Genomic DNA, 17,591 nt, shown 5'->3' on the forward strand with positions numbered 1-17,591 from the left:
AGTGTGGGTAAAGTGGGAGAGAGGTGGTTTGTCAAGGGATGCCTTTGAAGTGAACAAGCACCTCTATTTATAGCCTGCACAGAAGCCCGGACACGGCCTCGTGTCCATTGGGCACGGCCCCGTGTCCATCCACTTTCTCTTTCTTCTTTAATTGCAGTTCGTCCGCATTAGTTGACCACGCCCCCATGTCCGCTGGGCACGGCCTCGTGTGCAGAAGCGTTTCTGTACTATCAAGATTTTTTTGGATTCTGCGAATCTTAGCGTTGACCACGGTCGTGTGGAGCTGGGCACGCCCCCGTGTTGGGAAATAGATGTTTCTACGCTTTTGTCTTTTCTGCAGACACTTGAGCACGCCCCCGTATGCGCTGGGCACGGGGCGTGTTTAGCCTTCTGATATCTTGTTTTTGCTTGGGAAGATGTTGTCGAGGGGTCGGACATGCCACGTTTATTCCTTTTCTTGTATTTATGTTAGATTTACCTGTATTTTTGCTTCTTTTGTTCATTTGCGCTCATTTAATCCTGAAAATACAAAAGGAAGACAAAAACACACTTTTTCCAACATTAGTACTAAAAAGGGTTAGTTTTATGCCTCGTTTGATGTAATTTATATGTTGTATTTTACACACATCAAATACCCCCACACTTGAATCTTTGCTTGTCCTCAAGCAAAACTCTTTATAATGTGGCTTACACACCTAAATGGAATGGGTAGAAGAGAAGTTTTGGGCTTGTCTTGAGTGTCGGGATTCCAAGATCTTTATTAGGCTTTATTTTTATGTTATTTCCAATCCTATTCATTATGATTTATTTAGAACATTACATAAGAGAAATTACTTATTTGGGCATAACATGCCTTTTTAAAATTCCATTTATATACAAGTTCACATACCTCGCGGGAGATCACTCAACACTCGGCCGAAGATGTATTTTTGTGAAACACTCGAGACCGGCATGGAACTTACTTCTACCATATGCTTGCCAAGCAATCAATCATCCTCCTTTTAAACTATAAACCATTGTAAATATCAAGGGGACTTTGGGGAAGGGTTAGGCTTGGGTTAAAGGAAGGTGGTTTTGGGTTAGTGGTTAGTAGAAAAGGGCGAAAGACGTAAAAAGCGTCGGTTTTCGTAAAACTTTTTGTTTTTGTGACTTTTTATTCAAATGAATTATTTTTCAAACAAAGTTTCTTTTGATGAACTTGTTTGTTTATTGGAAAACTTTATATTTCATTTTTTTTGAATGTCACATGAAGACCGAGCTTTTTACTAAAATAAAGGGTTTAAAATGAAAAAGGGTTTTGGTGGGTAAAGGGTGTTTGTTTTGTGGGTTTAGAAATGAAAAGGTTTAGGCTCAAAGGGGTTAACTAGGGGGATTTTGGGTAGGTGGTAAAAAAAAGAAAATAATGGTGTTGAAAGAAAAATGGTTAGTCCTAATGCCTCCATCATTTACTTACTTGGGTTTAAGTTGGTAAGGACCGAGAATGTATCGTCATGGCAAGTTCTAGAGTCGTAAGAAACCAAGCGGCTATTCACAAAAGAAACGAAAAATGAGCATCTAGTTTAAAGATGTGTATTTATATGCTCAATTAAAGGCTCAAAACTCACTTTTTGTGGGAATGGGTTTTCAATGTGATCAAGTATATATAATCAAATTTTAACTAGATTTGTCATGCCGTTTCATAATTTTCTTATGTTGGTTTTTTTTATCACGACGCTATCGGTTGTAAATTTGTAAAAATATAACCTTTTTGGAACTTGTTATTCCCAATTTAAACCAAGACAAGTAAAAAAAATGAAAAGTTTTTGAAAAAATTTGGGGTGTTTAGTGGTTCCAATAGAGTTTTGTGTAAGGCCTGTAATTAGGACTTGCAAAATTCAAGGTTTTAGCATCCCCCCACACTTAAATTACAAATTGTCCTCAATGTGTCCCAAAAATAAGTTTTTAGGTTGACTGAATGTGTAAAAAGGTGCGTTAAAAACAGAAATTTATGTTACTGGGCAACTGTACATTGGCCGTGGTGGGCACGGCCCCGTGTTCAGATTGCCAGTAACAGAAAGTAACAGAAGGCTGGGCACGGGGGCGTGTTTAGCGAACATGCCCCGTGTCTAGTTACCTGAACTGAGCGTTCTTCAGCAGAACCTTGAGCACGGGGCGTGTTGGCTGAGCACAGCCCGTGCTGAACTTGCTGTAATGAAGAAAAATTGTCGGGTGGCTCTGTTTTTGTGCATGGGGTGTTGGTTCAAGCTTCCCTTAGTATCCTTCACCATCTCGAGTGTGTTTTATTCCTGAAAATTAAAACTAAACTAGGAAACATAAAAGTTAATCTAAATTAAACTAAGGATAGTTCTGCGGAATGCCTCCGTGGTGCGCCACGTTTATAAGGGTCCTTGGCTAGACCCAAAGCCAGTCATATGTTACTCAAGTGGGATGGATTGCATCCCATGTTGCACCGTCGGAGAGCATCATCCAAACTTGAGTCTATGACCTTCATGTAGTTGACCGGGTCGTCATCTTCTACTCTTTTTCCAACCCCGAACTTCATCTCCTTGTCCCCAACCTTCAATGTTAGTGTCCCACCACTCATGTCTACCACGGCATAGGTCGTGGCCAAGAATGGTCTTCCTAGGATGAGTGGCACTTCAGTATCTTCCTCCATATCTAGTATGACAAAGTCGGCCGGACAAAGCCTCCGACTTTTACCAATAGATTTTCGACGACACCTTGTGGATATTTAATGGACCTATTGGCGAGTTGTATGCTCATTTTTGTAGGGCTTGTTATCCCTAGTCCGAGTCGGTCGAACATCGATGCGGGCATGAGGTTGATGCTAGCCCCAAGATCGGCTAGTGCATTGCGTATGGGAGAGTCCCCAATCGAACAAGGGATGGTAAAGCTTCCGGGGTCGATCTTCTTTTGTGGGAGTTTATTGAGTAGTAAGGCGGAGCATTCTTCGCTTAAATTAACTAATTGCAATGATTCAATTTTCCTTTTGTGAGTGAGAAAGTCCCTCATGAATTTTGAATATTTAGGCATTTGGGTTAGGACTTCTACAAATGGAATATTGACATGCAATTGTTTTAGTAGATTTACGAATTTTGTGAATTGCTCATCGGTCTTTTGGCGAAGTAACCGACCGGGATAAGGCACCGGAGGATTCTTGGTGGCTCTTGGCTTGGTGTAGGAGTCGTCTCTTTTTGGGGTGTTAATGAAGCTATGGTTTGGCTTGGCGAATTCCTTTCAGTTGTGGGAAGCGGAGCTTCCTCGGGACCTACGGTACGGTTTCTCAATGTGATGAGATGTACTTACACCTTTGGGTTTGTTTCGGTATTGCTAGGTAACCCGCCTTGTGGTCTCTCGGAGAAATTTTGAGCTAGTTGATTTAATTGTTTTTCAATGTTTTGAATACTAGCTTGTTGGTTTCTAAAATTCGATTCTATTTGTTGAAATCGATCCGAGTTTTTCTTATCGGTGTCAGAGATGAGGCGTGAGACGGTGTCTTCAAGCCTCTCTCGTCCCCCTTGTTGTTGTTGAGAGAAATTTTGTGAATCATTGCGTGGTTGTTGAAAGTTTGTTCTTTGGTTTTGATTTTGTTGGTTAATACTATCGCCAGGTTCTCTCCAACCAAGGTTAGGGTGGTTACGCCATCCTTGGTTGTAGGTACCTGTCGGAGGACCCGACGGCTTAAGTCTATTATCAATGTAGTTTACCATTTCCGTTTGATTATCCATTTCTTTCATACAACTCCAATTTTCATGTGGCCCACCACACCCTTCACAAGCCATGACCGAGGCCGTTTTTGCCATTTTAACTTTTTGATTTTCGAAAAAAGGGCCTCGACTTGGGCTTGTAAAGAAGTGCTTTCGTCAACCTTATGGGCGCCTGGGGCAATAGATTTAGTGCCTTAGGAAGTGTGCCATTAAAAATTGTTTTGAGCAATTTCCTCAATTTGATTATAAATTTCATTTGGGCGGCGATTACCTAAAAGTCCCCCGGAGCTAAAGTCAAGTGTTTGTCTTGTGTGTGGCAACAACTCATTGTAGAAAGTGGATACTTGTTGCCATACCGCAAGACCATGATGTGGACACTTTCTTAGTAGCTACTTGAACATTTCCCAAGTTTCATATAAGGATTCCCCATCCTCTTGTGAATATGTGTTAATTTCAGTCATTAATTTAGCCGTTTTAGTAGGAGGGAAATACTTATATAGAAATTTTTGGGCTAGTTCATCCCAGGTGTTTACCGAACCAACTGGGAGGGTATTAAGCCAAGCCTTAGCTCGGTCTTTTAGTGAAAATGGAAACATTCGTAGGCGGATGGCGTCATTTGATGCTCCGTTGATCCGAAAAGTATCACATATTTCCAAGAAGTTAGTAATACGTAAATGTGGATCTTCGTCCGCAAGCTCGTGGAAGGTTGCGGAGTTTTGGAGCATTTGTATCAAATGCGGCAGAAGTTCGAAGTTGTTGGCATCGACATTCGGTGCATTGATAGCGGCGCCAAGATTACCTACGGTGGTATGTAGGTAATCCATGAGGGTACGTTGATCCGCCATTGGAAGTGGGTCCCCCGAAACTTTCTCTTGGTTTTTAGCTTTAAGTCTTTTTCTTAGAAAGCGTTTGGGTTCGTCTAGAGGTTCTTTTATGTCTCTACTGGAACTGGAGCTCATACACTACGTAGAAAGTTCAGGTGTGGCGCCTGGGTTCCAAGTCCTGCAATAAAAACAAAAAGAACGTTGGTCAACAGTTTCACCACGGCCTCGTGCTCAGATGAACACGGCCCGTGGTCGGAGTTACAGTGATTATTTTCCGGATCCCCGTTACTGGAGAGCTCGACACGGCCCCATGCTGCACCGACACGGACCCGTGCTCAGCTCTCTGTAACTCGGAAAATAAAAACTGCCAGTAACAATGCTGGGCACGGCCCGTGTCCGACCAGGCACGGCCCGTGTTGAGCTCTGCAGATGTTGGAAAATTAAGAAAAATCCTAAAAAAATAATAATAAGAAAAACGATTAGGCCGTTGATTCCTAATTTTCTTAAAATCCTTGTGTCCCCGGCGACGGCGCCAAAAACTTGATGCGTGTGTAGCGTTATATGTTTATATATGTATTTTTAGCCCTTTTTAACACTTTAGTCAAGTTTTAAATTTATAAAACACGATATTCTACTAACACTAAACACACATATGGGCAAGTGCACCCATCGTGAGTGTAGTATAGCGTTGGTAAGATACCGAGGTCGTCCAAAGACCCAAGAGCTTTTAGTACCGTTTTATCCTCAACGTCTAATCAAATCAAAATTTTAGAAAAAGGTTTTAACATAAAAATAAAAACTAAAAATGCTGAATATAAAAATAAAATAAAACAGACAGACAAGATGAATCATTGGATCCGACTCGCCTTTAGTGTAACCTTTGATGTTTTCCGCACTTTTGCACTTTTTAAGAGATTATCTTAGTTATAGTAGTAGGCCCCTCTTTTTAAGGTGACGTTATCCTCAACCCAGTAGTTTGAGTCAGCATGGATACAACAATACTAAAGGGTTGGAATATTGGAAGATAATTAATTAAGTTATTAATGCGTAATGTGGTCGGCCCCTCTTTTGAAGGTGACGTTACCCTCGGCTAAGTGGTTTGAGTCAGCAGGGATACAATCCCAAGTAGCCGGGTTAATGTATTAATAGTAGTTTACATATGAGGGGATCAAGCCATTCGCACCCCCGCCATCCAATACCAGTGGGTATTGAAGGAGGTCCTAGTATGCTTGACCCAGGTCCTTGCAGGATCTATACACTGAACAAGGCAAGAACCTTACCAAACCATTCCCTTAACCCCCGACCAGGTAGCCAACATATCTCTATATAGATCATAGAGATATGAACGGTGTAAATCTTTTATTTTATATAGACAGTAAAATAACGCCAAGACACCACGGACAAATGATAAGGAAGTTTCACCTTCAACATAAGAACTAGTTATTAAAGTCATTAATACAAAACCAAATAAAAAGTGCGAAAAGATTAAAAAACAAAAGTATTACACTAAATGCTTGTCTTCACCAAGTGATGTAAGAGACTTAGGCAAACATGGCCTTTGATTGTTAAGAATTCTTACTATCAATCTTTGATCTCGAGACTACTACACACACTCTATGATGGATGATGGATGATGGTGGTGGATGAGGGTGTTGTGATGGTGGTGGAGTGTGGGTGAAGTGGGAGAGAGGTGGTTTGTCAAGGGATGCCTTTGAAGTGAATCAAGCACCTCTATTTATAGCCTGCACAGAAGCCCGGATGTCAGACCCGCAAATTCCACAAGTGGATTATCACCGCAGGAGGCGTGACATGACCAGGATCAAGCCACCAATCATATTGAACCATGTATTAAAGTAAATATAAAACCAACCACAATATAATTGGTGTCCAAAACAAATTAACTAAGTTCAAGTTATCAGCGGAAGCATAAAGTTTAAAACCCAAACATAAGTTTAAAAGTTCAAATGTTTAACATGGAACTCAACAGTCCATGTCCCACAACGACCTCTCCTTCCTGTGCAAGCTCCATCTCAGCACCTAACGACCTGCAAGGCATTTAGTAATGAATCAACAACAAAGTTGAGCGAGTTCACAGTTGGGTGTTCGTTTTAAGTTGTTTCAAAAACATAGGTTTTGTTTAGTTGGCTTACTTGTCGTGGGGGTTACCCCATAGTTTGAAAAACATGATTAACCTTTTCCTTTTACTCTGGCTCCCAGCTGTGGGGGCTACCCCATGAATATCCCACTAGACCCGTTACCATATCGACTACTAACTGAGAAAGTTGGGTGCCCTAAGTCAATGTCTATCATCATTGACGTGCCCAGACCCATTAGTCCACTTCCGTCCTCTGCGGCACGGTGTGAGGCTTTTCAAACCTAATAGCGCTGTTTAACTAATGACCCGTTCGCCATTGGCCCGACGATTAAGTCGATATAAAAATGAGGGACTTAATGATAGAGTTTTTGGTCTAGTATCAATGTTGTCACCCTTCAGTTAAGAGGGTGGAGGTACGTGTCCCATACAAGGAGATCACGCAGGTTCCAATGTTGTCACCCTTCAATCAAGAGGGTGGAGGTACGTATTCTAACCAAAGAGAATACGCAGGTTTCCTTTCAATCCTTTACCCATTCCCAACCACCGGGAATCCCATGCCTTGTAGAAAGTGTGAATTCACCATAGGTTAGCTCGGCAGATACACAAAAAGGTCACTTGAGCTATATGTGGTCAACCACGTCCTAACATGGTTACCGTACAAGTCAGGTCTAGGTTCAAGTAGTGCACATAAGTTTACACATAAGCTAACAGGTTACGAACACATAATGATCATGGCAAACACGTAGAACACGTTACCAGTCAAGTACACTCATAATGTCCAACTTGTGCGACTCAGATGATTGGGCCATTGAGCTTGTTCGAGCCCAATCATCTTGTGCGATCCAATATTAAAGCCCAATAACAACCGGCCAACCTGTTGTGCGTCCAGCACAACCTTGTGCGACTCACAATGGGTTGTGCGATCCAAAACATACCCGACCCAATAACATGCAATACAAAATCCATACGGCCCAAACATACAAACAGACAATCAACTTGTGCGGTCTAATTACACTTGTACGATCCAACTTAATTTGTGCAATTGGGTTTTGGGCTGCTCGGCCCAACGGCACATCATAACTGAATATATTTAGTGGCCCAACATCTTGTGCGATTCACAAGATGTTGTGCGACTGAGCTTAAAATAGTTGTACAGTGTGTTTAAACATTTGCACCCTATGGCTTGTGCGACTGCCTTATGCGACCGGGTTGTGCGACTAGCCTTGTACGATTAGTTTTATGTTTCCTAAAATCATGCAATCTATTGTAACAGTTTCCAATTTCTTATCCATTCTATCAAATCAACAGTAACAGTTTCCAATCATACAATAATCGATCAAACTAGGGTTTTAACATCAAATTCCTATGAACCCTAATCATATTCAAAATATAAACAACAACCATAACATTTAAACACATCAACATGGCTCATGTTCTTGATTACTAGCATGCACCCTAACATAACAACACAACCATTCATCCACATATCCCAGTCCGATTAACATGCATTCGGTTCTCAGTCATCTTTGATATCATACGATTATCAACCCTATATTGATCTAAACCTACCACACATGTGAGCCGATACATAAGGATACCAAATCTCATCAATTGACATAATAATCAATCACAAAACATCTCTAAGTCATCATGTAGAATATATGGATCACAACATCATCCATCATATAATCAATAGTAAGATACTAACCGGTTAGAGGGTAGAACAAGAGTTGATCCGAGCAAGGAAGCTTCAAGGAGAGGGGATGTTACCGTCGGCTTCGAGAGGAGAGAATGAGAGAATAGGGTTTGGTGTGTTGTGTGTTTTGCAAAATAATGAGGAGTATACACCCTCCTCATAGGTTATGCGTGTAAGGGAGTGGGCCGAACCCATCATGGGCTGCCCTTGGTTCGAATACGAGTGTGGCCCGAATGGACTTGTGCGAATGGACATGTGTTGTGCGATTACATTATATATACATACATTACACACATTCACATAACATGTAACATTTATTCATTAAAACCAACATATCAATTAGTCACATAGAGTTCATACACGTTACATCAAACACAAAGATAGGTTCTGGAATACGAGTTGTCACACCGGACACGGCCCCGTGTCTATCCACTTTCTCTTTCTTCATTAATTGCAGTTTGTCCGCATTAGTTGACCACGCCCCCGTGTCCGCTGGGCACGGCCCCGTGTGCAGAAGCGTATCTGTACTATCAATATTTGCTTGGATTCTGCGAATCTTAGCGTTGACCACGGTCGTGTGGAGCTGGGCACGCCCCCGTGTTGGGAAATAGAAGCTTCTATGCTTTTGTCTTTTCAGCAGACACTTGAGCACGCCCCCGTGTCCGCTGGGCACGGGGCGTGTTCAGCCTTCTGATATCTTGTTTTTGCTTGGGAAGATGCTGTCGAGGGGTGCATGCCACGTTTATTCCTTTTATTGTCTTTATGTTAGATTTAGCTGTAGTTTTGCTTCTTTTGTTCATTTGCGCTCATTTAATCCTGAAAATACAAAAGGAAGACAAAAGCACACTTTTCCCAACATTAGTACTAAAAAAGGGTTAGTTTTATGCCTCATTTGATGTAATTTATATGTTGCATTTTACACACATCAGTAAGCTTGCTGCTCAAACGGGCTATACCCAGCTGCACCTGGGTATGATGGAATTGGGTTTTCGTAAGCTATGGGCGGTGGTGCTGGTGCGACTGGTGCGGAGTCGACTTCAGTAACTGCGTTTGAAGGCCCACCCATTTGCGGGTCTTCATAGAGTGGCGGGTAGTTGGAGGAGTGTTGGGGGGTGCTGAAGTGAAAACTCCCACGCATGGACATCCGTGCACTTCTCCGCCTAGATGGTTCTGGAGGCGGTGGCTGCTCTGGCGCTGGTGGTGGCGGTGGCGTGACCGCCTGAAAATGTGGGTCCTCAGAAGGGACCTGTTGGTGTGGTGGTGAGTTGCGGTGAGGGAGAGTATACTCCCACTTGTACGTGCTCCATCGTTTGGCCCAGATATCAGGGCCCCTGTAAGGCGAACCATGAAAGGATGATCCGCTAGAAATCTCGATGGGATGCATCGGCGTCCCAGATGGCGGCATCTCAGGATCTGGATCATCGTCCACATCCATGTTTTGGTACTCGGAAAAATGGTCAGCTGGTCCCAAAGGGTTTTGGCCCTCTGGTTCTTCAATCTGGTTCATCGGGTTGAACCGGCTCTGAAAGTAGGGTGTTAGGTTCTGGAAGGAATTGTGTGAACCCGATCGCTGCAGAGGAATGTAAGAATAGTGAGAGTTGTTGGGCTCGTGCTCCTGCTGCGGCCCAAAGGAATGATGGTAAGATGGTGAGGAGCTAAGCGAGACAGAGCGTCTCGCAGGCTCAAGGTATGGCCTCCAGTCTTCATGAGGACTTGATCCAAGTGATGGGGAGGGTGTGCGCCAGTAAGATGGCCCAGCTTCGTGATCGTTCCTAGTCACAATCGGTGTTTTTCCTCGTCCTCCACGTCCTCTCACTCTTGGTGGCATGTTTGCTTGTGATCCTGTCAAAACAAGAGAAACAACAAAAGATAAAAACCAATTAAGATTAGGATTAATCCTAGGTCTTTTTCCTAGACTCGGAAGTCAAGGATTATGTTACTGTGTCATTGAGATTAAACACAAAAGGCTAGTATTTAATTCACTCAATGTTGGCTCTGATACCAACCTGTCACACCCCGATATTTCCACATATTACCGGTGGGCCCGGTGGGGAGTATCGTGACGTAGTTGATATCATCATAGACAAATAATCACAGTTTAATGCACAACGGAAGTCTAAAAATAATAATACAAACCAAATTGAAAAGCATAATTAAATATTATACAAACGATTGTAAGTGGATCCACAGGCGGATCTAAATATTGTTCGACAGACTTTAAGCACTAGAACTTGCAAGATTCTTTATTTAGTACTCAGGAGCTTCCAGCCAATTTCGCATAGTACCTGCCACTTAGTCTTTTTTTTTGAAAAATACGTCAGTTTACACTGTTAAATACAATTAATTGACTATTTTGAAAACATTTATGAAAATTGATTTAAATGCAAAAGGCACAAATATTCTTCTATAATTTGGGACAATTAATTTAAATAATCTTGTATGCAGATTCACATGTTTGTCGTACGTTCAGGGCCCGAGATAGAAGCCATGACAAGATTAATAGACACACCACTAGTATAAGCCCACAAGAAGTTATCCTCACGAGTGAGATATCATTTTACATATGAAACTGTCAGGTGTATGCCTACACCCCGTGCTTAAGTCGTGGCCATTTCAAATGAATGAGCCAAGTATATCCAGGACACGGTCATTAACCCCCAAATGCTTAAATCAAACAAAACAGATTAAAAAGGGTCATCTCAATCATTTAACCACTAATCGATTAAATATTCAATACTCGACCAAGCGGTAATAATTTGTCGTATCCCAAGCCCGTATAAGGGAAAATAAGTTAAAAGTATTTACCTGAGCTTAAAAATGTAAAATTTGTATTCTCAGCCGTATATCCTACTCAGCAAGTGTAGGTAGCTTTTACTGGGTTCCTAAATCTGGAACGAAGGTTTTAATAACCTATTAGATTCCTAACGGGTCTTATTTAAGTTGTAACTTAGACCGGTTAGTTTTAAAGAAAGTTTACGGTACGAAACACAAGATTAAGGTTTGAACCGTTTCAATTAATGATAAGGTTTGAACCGTTTCAATTAATGGGTAAACTAAATACATTCTGGATTTTGAAGTAAAAATGATAAGGTTTGAACCGTTTCAATTAATTTATGCAAACTATTTACATAAACCGTACCGAACGCGTACATGCATAACGGGTAACCGGATGAGTCATATGCAGGTTTCACAAGTTAATATGCTTTAAATATGATATGATATCAGTAGGATATCAACAATTATGCCCCAAATGAATTTAAGACCAATTTAAGTCCCGTAAGGGTATTTTGGTCATTTTAAAGTTTATAAAAGAGATTTAATAGCAAACTGAGGTTCTGGTCTAAAACATTCACTAAAAATATTTATTTTATCAATTTACATCAGTAAGATACCATACATATATGAGGTTTACCATTTATGGCCAAACTATGCACCGTATGGGCATTTTGGTCATTTCACATATGCTTTTACAGACAAAATTGGAAATCTGAGTTCAAGAATTATACTTACTGTTAAAGTATTAAAATTTAATTATAAAATCAGTAGGTAACAAATCTTAGGTGTTAAATATGGTTTTAAACCATACTATGCGCCTAATTGCGTAAAAGTCGATAATTGACGATCTTTGATATGTTTATGGAAATCTGAGAGATTTATCAGTCTTAAATGCTTAAAATATTTTATTTAATATATAACATCAGTAGGAAAAGGTTTTGCATGCAAATGATATGTAAATCTCGTTTTATTAATGAAAAAGGCATTATCGTCAATTACCGAATTCATGCAAAAACTCTATGTTATGGTCAGTATAAAATATGACAAAAATTTCCAAAAATCCCTAAAAATATATCATAACAGTAGGCAATAAGTTTGGTGACAAAAACTGGGTTTAAATATGATTTATGCTAAAAATGCAATTTATTAACAAAAAGTTTTGTTTTACGATATCTTGCATAACTTTTGTTTGAGACCAGAAACTGAAGTCAAACTTCTTGGTCATACTTATAAATCAGTAATAAAGCTTTTTGTCCTTTCACATTTTCAAAAATCTCGTTTTTATAACATAAGGGCATAATGGTCAATTTTAAGCATATTAACGGAATCATGCAAATAACTCAGATTTCTATGGGACCATGTAGTATAACCTCAGAGGGTTATACTAACATATAATATGGTCACAAAGGAACCCTAAGGCATAAAGAAACTATGCTAAATCGGGTTAGAACTAAAAGTCAAAGCAAAAGTCTACCTTTGCGACTTTCGGTTGCGAACCGAGCCTAAACTCAGAATTGTCGGGTTGAACATGCCTAATCCGGTTCTTATATTATTTACCAAGTTATTTAAGTGATAAAACGTATTTTATAGCTTCTACATTATCAGTTATGAATTATTTTATAAAAACTGACTCATTTGACTTTTCTGTTCATTACTTTGACCCGACAATTGACCAAGTAAATGTGATAATTAGGAGGTGCCCTTTTGAGGGATTATCACCTACTTAATTACCAACACATTGCCACTTTCAATTCGAAAAATGGCTGGACTGTTAGTGATTAATCACAAAGTCAAAGTGTAATTATGATATCTTTGATTTTCGATCATTAAACTAATAAAATCTTAACTACAGAAGCTAAGAACACTTACAAGGGTCCTTAGCACGAAGATTAAACTTGAGAGAGCTTCCTTGATGACTAGGATGCTCCAGAGAACTCAACTTGAGAGTTTGTTTGAGATTTTCTTTGAATGAGCAAATTTGAAAGCTCCCCAGGAGCTCTATTTATAGTGAGGGAGGATGAATCAAGATCAATCCAAGTGTCCTTAGGTGAATTATGATGTATACAAGTGTCCAAATGGTTTTTAGAAACCATCAACAAGCTGCTGATTTCGTTTACAAGTTGCAGAGAATCAATTCAGATTTTCAGGTAATGCATGCTGGCAGCTGCCGGTTCTGGCTGAAAAACCGTCCCGTCCGCGACACGCGCCAGGCGCAGGGAAACCCTGCGCGACACAATGGGGAGCACAATTTCAATTTTTGTTTTGTTGTTTACTAAACCAGTCCCTGCACTTCCATACTTCGGTTATCTGACATTTCCAGCATGAGGGGCCCACATAATCAGGTCTGAGATGTTCTTGGGAGTAAGGCCATGCATTCACATGTTTTGGACTTGTTGAAAAAAGTCTCCCGAATGAAGAATTGTCACATTTACACTTTTGACCCTTTTTCTTGAAAATTGAATTTTACATCACAAGATTGTATCAAAACTTTATGTAATCATTATCTGATATTCATAAGAGTATAATAACATATTACAAAGCCTCGGGATCGTTAAAAGGTCACTCAGAGGTAAGAATTAACATGTTGACACTTTTAACCCATGTGTTTTGTAAACTTTTGATTTCAAGCACAAACGGCTTCTTATGTCTGATAATTTATTTAATAACGAATACGAACATCATATGAGGTCAATCAGAGGCACAAGTTTGGCATGTTGATGCTTTTGGTCCTTCTATTTACATCTTTTCATTGTTTGGCAACTTTAGTCCTTTAAAGTTATCTTTTCACATGATCGGGGTTTATGACACGTGTCACCACTGTATTGGACATGATTTTGCAAAGTGTTACAACAGGTGGGGGAACGCTTGAAGTAGGTGACTGCAAGAGTTGGTCGAGAGTGATTTCATCCCCTATAGGTGCACCGGTTGCAACAGGTTGGGAGTCAGGCCAGGGAAAAGCAATCGGGTCTGGCATCCAAATGGCATAAGGGCTTGGGTTGAGTGGAAGGTAACTAGACCAGCTTCAAAGCGAGATGTTGTAGGTTGTGAGCGGCTCGAAGGAGGTGGTGGTGGTCCCGGTGATAGCAAAGGTTCAGACTCATCAAGGGCTGGCAAATCGTGTCTTAGCTGGTTTAACAGGTATCTGATAACGCAAACAACAAAAAATTTAAACATGAATGTGACTCGTTTAACTACTTTATATCCAATGGCTGGCTATAAGACATATGTTTATTTTATGCACCTAGATGGAGAAATAATGGATCCTAACTTTCAAATTTTGATTATTTTTAAAAACGTAAAAAATCACATGGTGTATTTTTCTGTTATCGTGTCTTAGAAGGTTATCTACAGGTTACCTATTGCCAGCCCTAGACTCATCATAGTCTAACCTTATTCTTACCCCTTTCTCCCTTTCTTTGCTCACATGCTGGTTGAGAAGGGATATCATCTATAGGAAGTTTTTGGTAACTCCTTCGGGTGTTAGATCTATGTGTTCTGGTGTACTTGTAGCACCGATTTGGGGAGAGGCAATCTCCGAGCGGGAAGGGGTTGGTGTTTGGAAAGAGGAGAACTCCAAGAAAAAAATCCCGTTGGAGTGCATCCTGGAGTAGAGAAAGATGTAGACATAGCTGGTGATGTTTGACCAGCTTTTGGTGTTGAAGTAGTGACACGAGGCACTTGATTCACCTCACCGGGAGATTCACTATCAGACATGGAGAACTTTGGAAAGTTGGAGCTACACTACTGGTCTTCGAGATAGATTTAACTGCGTAGCCCCACGGATGGCGCCAACTTGTTGCTACAACAAATATGAGACCAAAGGTAGTGACATGACCTACTAGGTTAAAGGGTTCAAGGGTTTCGATTAGCCTAACGCAGGTCGTGGGGTCCCCCCATGTTTGAAGTACGTGGAGTTGGATCAAGTTGTTGTTATTATTCTTGAGTACTGGATTGAAGGATATTCAACCCAGAATATTATGTATTTGTGTATTATTGTTATTTGAAGTTTAAAGTGAAGAATAGATCATGCAAAGTACACAATCTAGAGAGAGAGAGAGAGAGAGGAGAATGTGGAGTGTAAAATCTGAGTCAAGGTGTTCTGTCATTTATAGAAGAATGGATATTCTGTAAGAAGAAGCCCTTGACCTTTGATACATGGCTGCAGTGGAGGACTTGCCCATTTTGGTAAATAGATGGCTTTTGACCTGCGGGTAATAGAGTGTGTTCTCCTACATGCGCCGAATGCTGCTGGAGGGGAGAGTCCACACGTAAAGCGTGATGTGACTGATCATTGTTTCATTCCTTTTGCTGCTTATGACAGCTGCTTACTTTCGAACCCTTTTGGCTTTCAACCTTTTAAGCTATGTTGTATTCTAACAAATTTATTAGGCTTTGAGGTCACCCACGTCATCAGCTACTATGATGGATTTAAACAAGCAACCAAAGCCACGAGTGAGTAACTCTGAGCCACCTCTGTTTTTAACTTGTAATAAATATTTATTAAGAATTGTTATTTGTTGGAGTTTGAATTTCTGGTAATCATAATTTATATGTTTATACAGGTTATCGATGATGTGTTGCGGTTATCCTACTTTGAATTTAGTATTATATCGAAGGGTTATTTGGTTTTTTCGAATAGCGAAGTGAATGGAAGTGGCTTTGGGTTGTATGAATATGTAAATAGTTATTCAATAGGTTGATTAAGGGTAAAATAGTAATTTAATAAGAGTAATTTTCGCGAAACGAGTAAATGTATAACCTTTGGCGCATTTCAAACCTTTGATGCATATCAAACCATTGATGCATATTCTTGAGATGTTCAAAGCTAACTTCATGCATATTCTTGAGATGTTCAAAGCTAACTTCATGCGCTTTAAGACCTTGAGAAGCATGCCTCCAATCCGCATAACCTTCGTTATCTAACCCACCTTTCGGATGCCCTTGTTTAAAAAGTTTACAACAAAAACAAAAGAGTTTGTCAAGCTCTTTTGAATATACTAGCCATTCTCTTTCACGTGTCTCCCTGTTTGATAGAATTCTAGTATACATGACTTTAGAAAATCGTCTTCCATCTTTATCCATGGTACCCTTATCAATAGTCAACTCTCTTTTTGGACCTTTTTTAACCAATTCATTTTTCAAGTTAGGATTAAGCGAATCCCAAGTTCTAGGATCAAAAATATCAATACTAGGATTACCATTAGCATCATCTTCACCCACATTTGCTTCATCCACATCCACACTAACATCATCTTCACTCACATTAGGTTCATCCACATTAACATTAACATCATCTTCACCCATATTAGCTTCATTCAAATTAGCATTGATATCACCTTCACCCATATTAGCTTCATCCACATTAACATTAGCATCATCTTCACCCATATTAGCTTCATCCACATTAACATCCGCATTATCTTCACCCACATTAGCATCCACATTAGAACTAGAACTTTGAGATAGTTTTGAGAAAAATTTGTGTATACGCGGCCCTTTGTCAGCCTTTGCTCTTTCTTCCTCTAGCTTCTTCTTTTTACGTTTTTGACAACCAGATAGGTATTTGTATTTGGGAACGGGCCTAGAAAAAAAAATACAAAGTTTCAACATTAACTGTCAAAGTTGTTAGCATTAAAATAATGAACTAACATAATCCTAAAAATCACTTCTTTAAATCGTTAGTATATAAAAAACACCTAATACATTGCTTAATATCCAAAAACATATTTAATGCTTCAAAGTTAAAGTTACTGTGAAAAAATGAATTAAAACAACTTCTTCTTTTATTTTAATGCTCTATTAGAAGTTTACAACCAACTTTATTATTTTGGTTCAAGTTTCAAAGGCATAATAGTTCAAGTTCAACCAACCAAATACACACACTTTAAATTTCAAAGTTTAAAAATAACCTAAAAACTTTGAAACAAAGCTTCTGAACAAAGATCAAAGACAATTGTATGCTTTTTTGAATGAAAGATATTTTCAATTTCATAAACTCTAAACAAAATCAAATCACTACGATTACGAAACTGATGATATCGGCCATAACCATACCGATGAGGGGAGCTGCGAGCGATTGACTGATGATATCGGCCGAATTTCGCAATTCCTAATCGCTTAGGGAATCGTGTGCTGCAAGCTTGGAACCTTGGAGATGAATCGTATTATCGTAATTTCGTAACACCTGCGTGTTTCTTTTTGCGCCCCCACAGCCAACATGAAACATAAAAAAGAACAAATTGTATTACAATCGTAAGTGGACTTAGGGATTGAGGCCCAAATCTGAGTTGGGTTTTTTGTTTTGGACTTTAGACAATCAGATCAAATTGAGTTGGGCTTTTATTTTAATCTCTAAACTACCAGATCTAATAAACAACATAGAAACTTAAAAAAAAAATATTTGGGCCCCTTGTCCATTTGGGCCTTGTGCAGTGGCCCGACCTGCATAGGCCCAAAACCGCCCCTGGTAAGGGGAAATACGTTATTGAACATAT

The 17,591-nt window shown here is 39.9% G+C and overlaps 2 protein-coding genes and 1 non-coding gene across 3 annotated transcripts; 1 reads left to right on the forward strand and 2 right to left on the reverse strand.

The window, feature by feature from the left end:
- The first annotated feature begins 4,067 nt into the window (after positions 1-4,067).
- On the forward strand, positions 4,068-4,174 carry LOC118487852. The gene has a single exon (XR_004882795.1). It is a non-coding gene; the product is annotated as a small nucleolar RNA R71 (small nucleolar RNA).
- Positions 4,175-9,247: 5,073 nt separating this feature from the next.
- On the reverse strand, positions 9,248-14,545 carry LOC110914069 (leucine-rich repeat extensin-like protein 5). Its single transcript, XM_022158889.1, has 3 exons — positions 14,454-14,545; positions 14,115-14,239; positions 9,248-10,164 (listed from the first exon to the last, which is right to left on the reverse strand). The coding sequence occupies exons 1-3, from the start codon at positions 14,543-14,545 to the stop codon at positions 9,248-9,250; spliced, it is 1,134 nt and encodes a 377-aa protein (XP_022014581.1).
- Positions 14,546-15,761: 1,216 nt separating this feature from the next.
- On the reverse strand, positions 15,762-17,280 carry LOC110910132 (zinc finger MYM-type protein 5-like). Its single transcript, XM_022154852.2, has 2 exons — positions 17,152-17,280; positions 15,762-16,678 (listed from the first exon to the last, which is right to left on the reverse strand). Exon 2 carries the CDS (start codon positions 16,483-16,485, stop codon positions 15,817-15,819), a length of 669 nt encoding a protein of 222 aa, XP_022010544.1. The 5' UTR covers positions 16,486-16,678; positions 17,152-17,280; the 3' UTR covers positions 15,762-15,816.
- Positions 17,281-17,591: the final 311 nt, after the last annotated feature.

This window comes from Helianthus annuus, chromosome 15 (assembly GCF_002127325.2).
Source record: "Helianthus annuus cultivar XRQ/B chromosome 15, HanXRQr2.0-SUNRISE, whole genome shotgun sequence".
Lineage (NCBI taxonomy): Eukaryota > Viridiplantae > Streptophyta > Magnoliopsida > Asterales > Asteraceae > Helianthus > Helianthus annuus.

Excerpts from the sequence above, each read along its gene's own strand:
- LOC110914069 (XM_022158889.1), bottom strand. The coding sequence starts at position 14,545 with ATGATATCCCTTCTCAACCAGCATGTGAGCAAAGAAAGGGAGAAAGGG. Across the intron at positions 14,240-14,453 it reads GAGTCTAGGGCTGGCAATAG|ATACCTGTTAAACCAGCTAA; the intron begins GTAACCTGTAGA and ends TTGCGTTATCAG. Across the intron at positions 10,165-14,114 it reads AACATCTCGCTTTGAAGCTG|GATCACAAGCAAACATGCCA; the intron begins GTCTAGTTACCT and ends TTGTTTTGACAG.
- LOC110910132 (XM_022154852.2), bottom strand. The coding sequence starts at position 16,485 with ATGGGTGAAGATGATGCTAATGTTAATGTGGATGAAGCTAATATGGGT.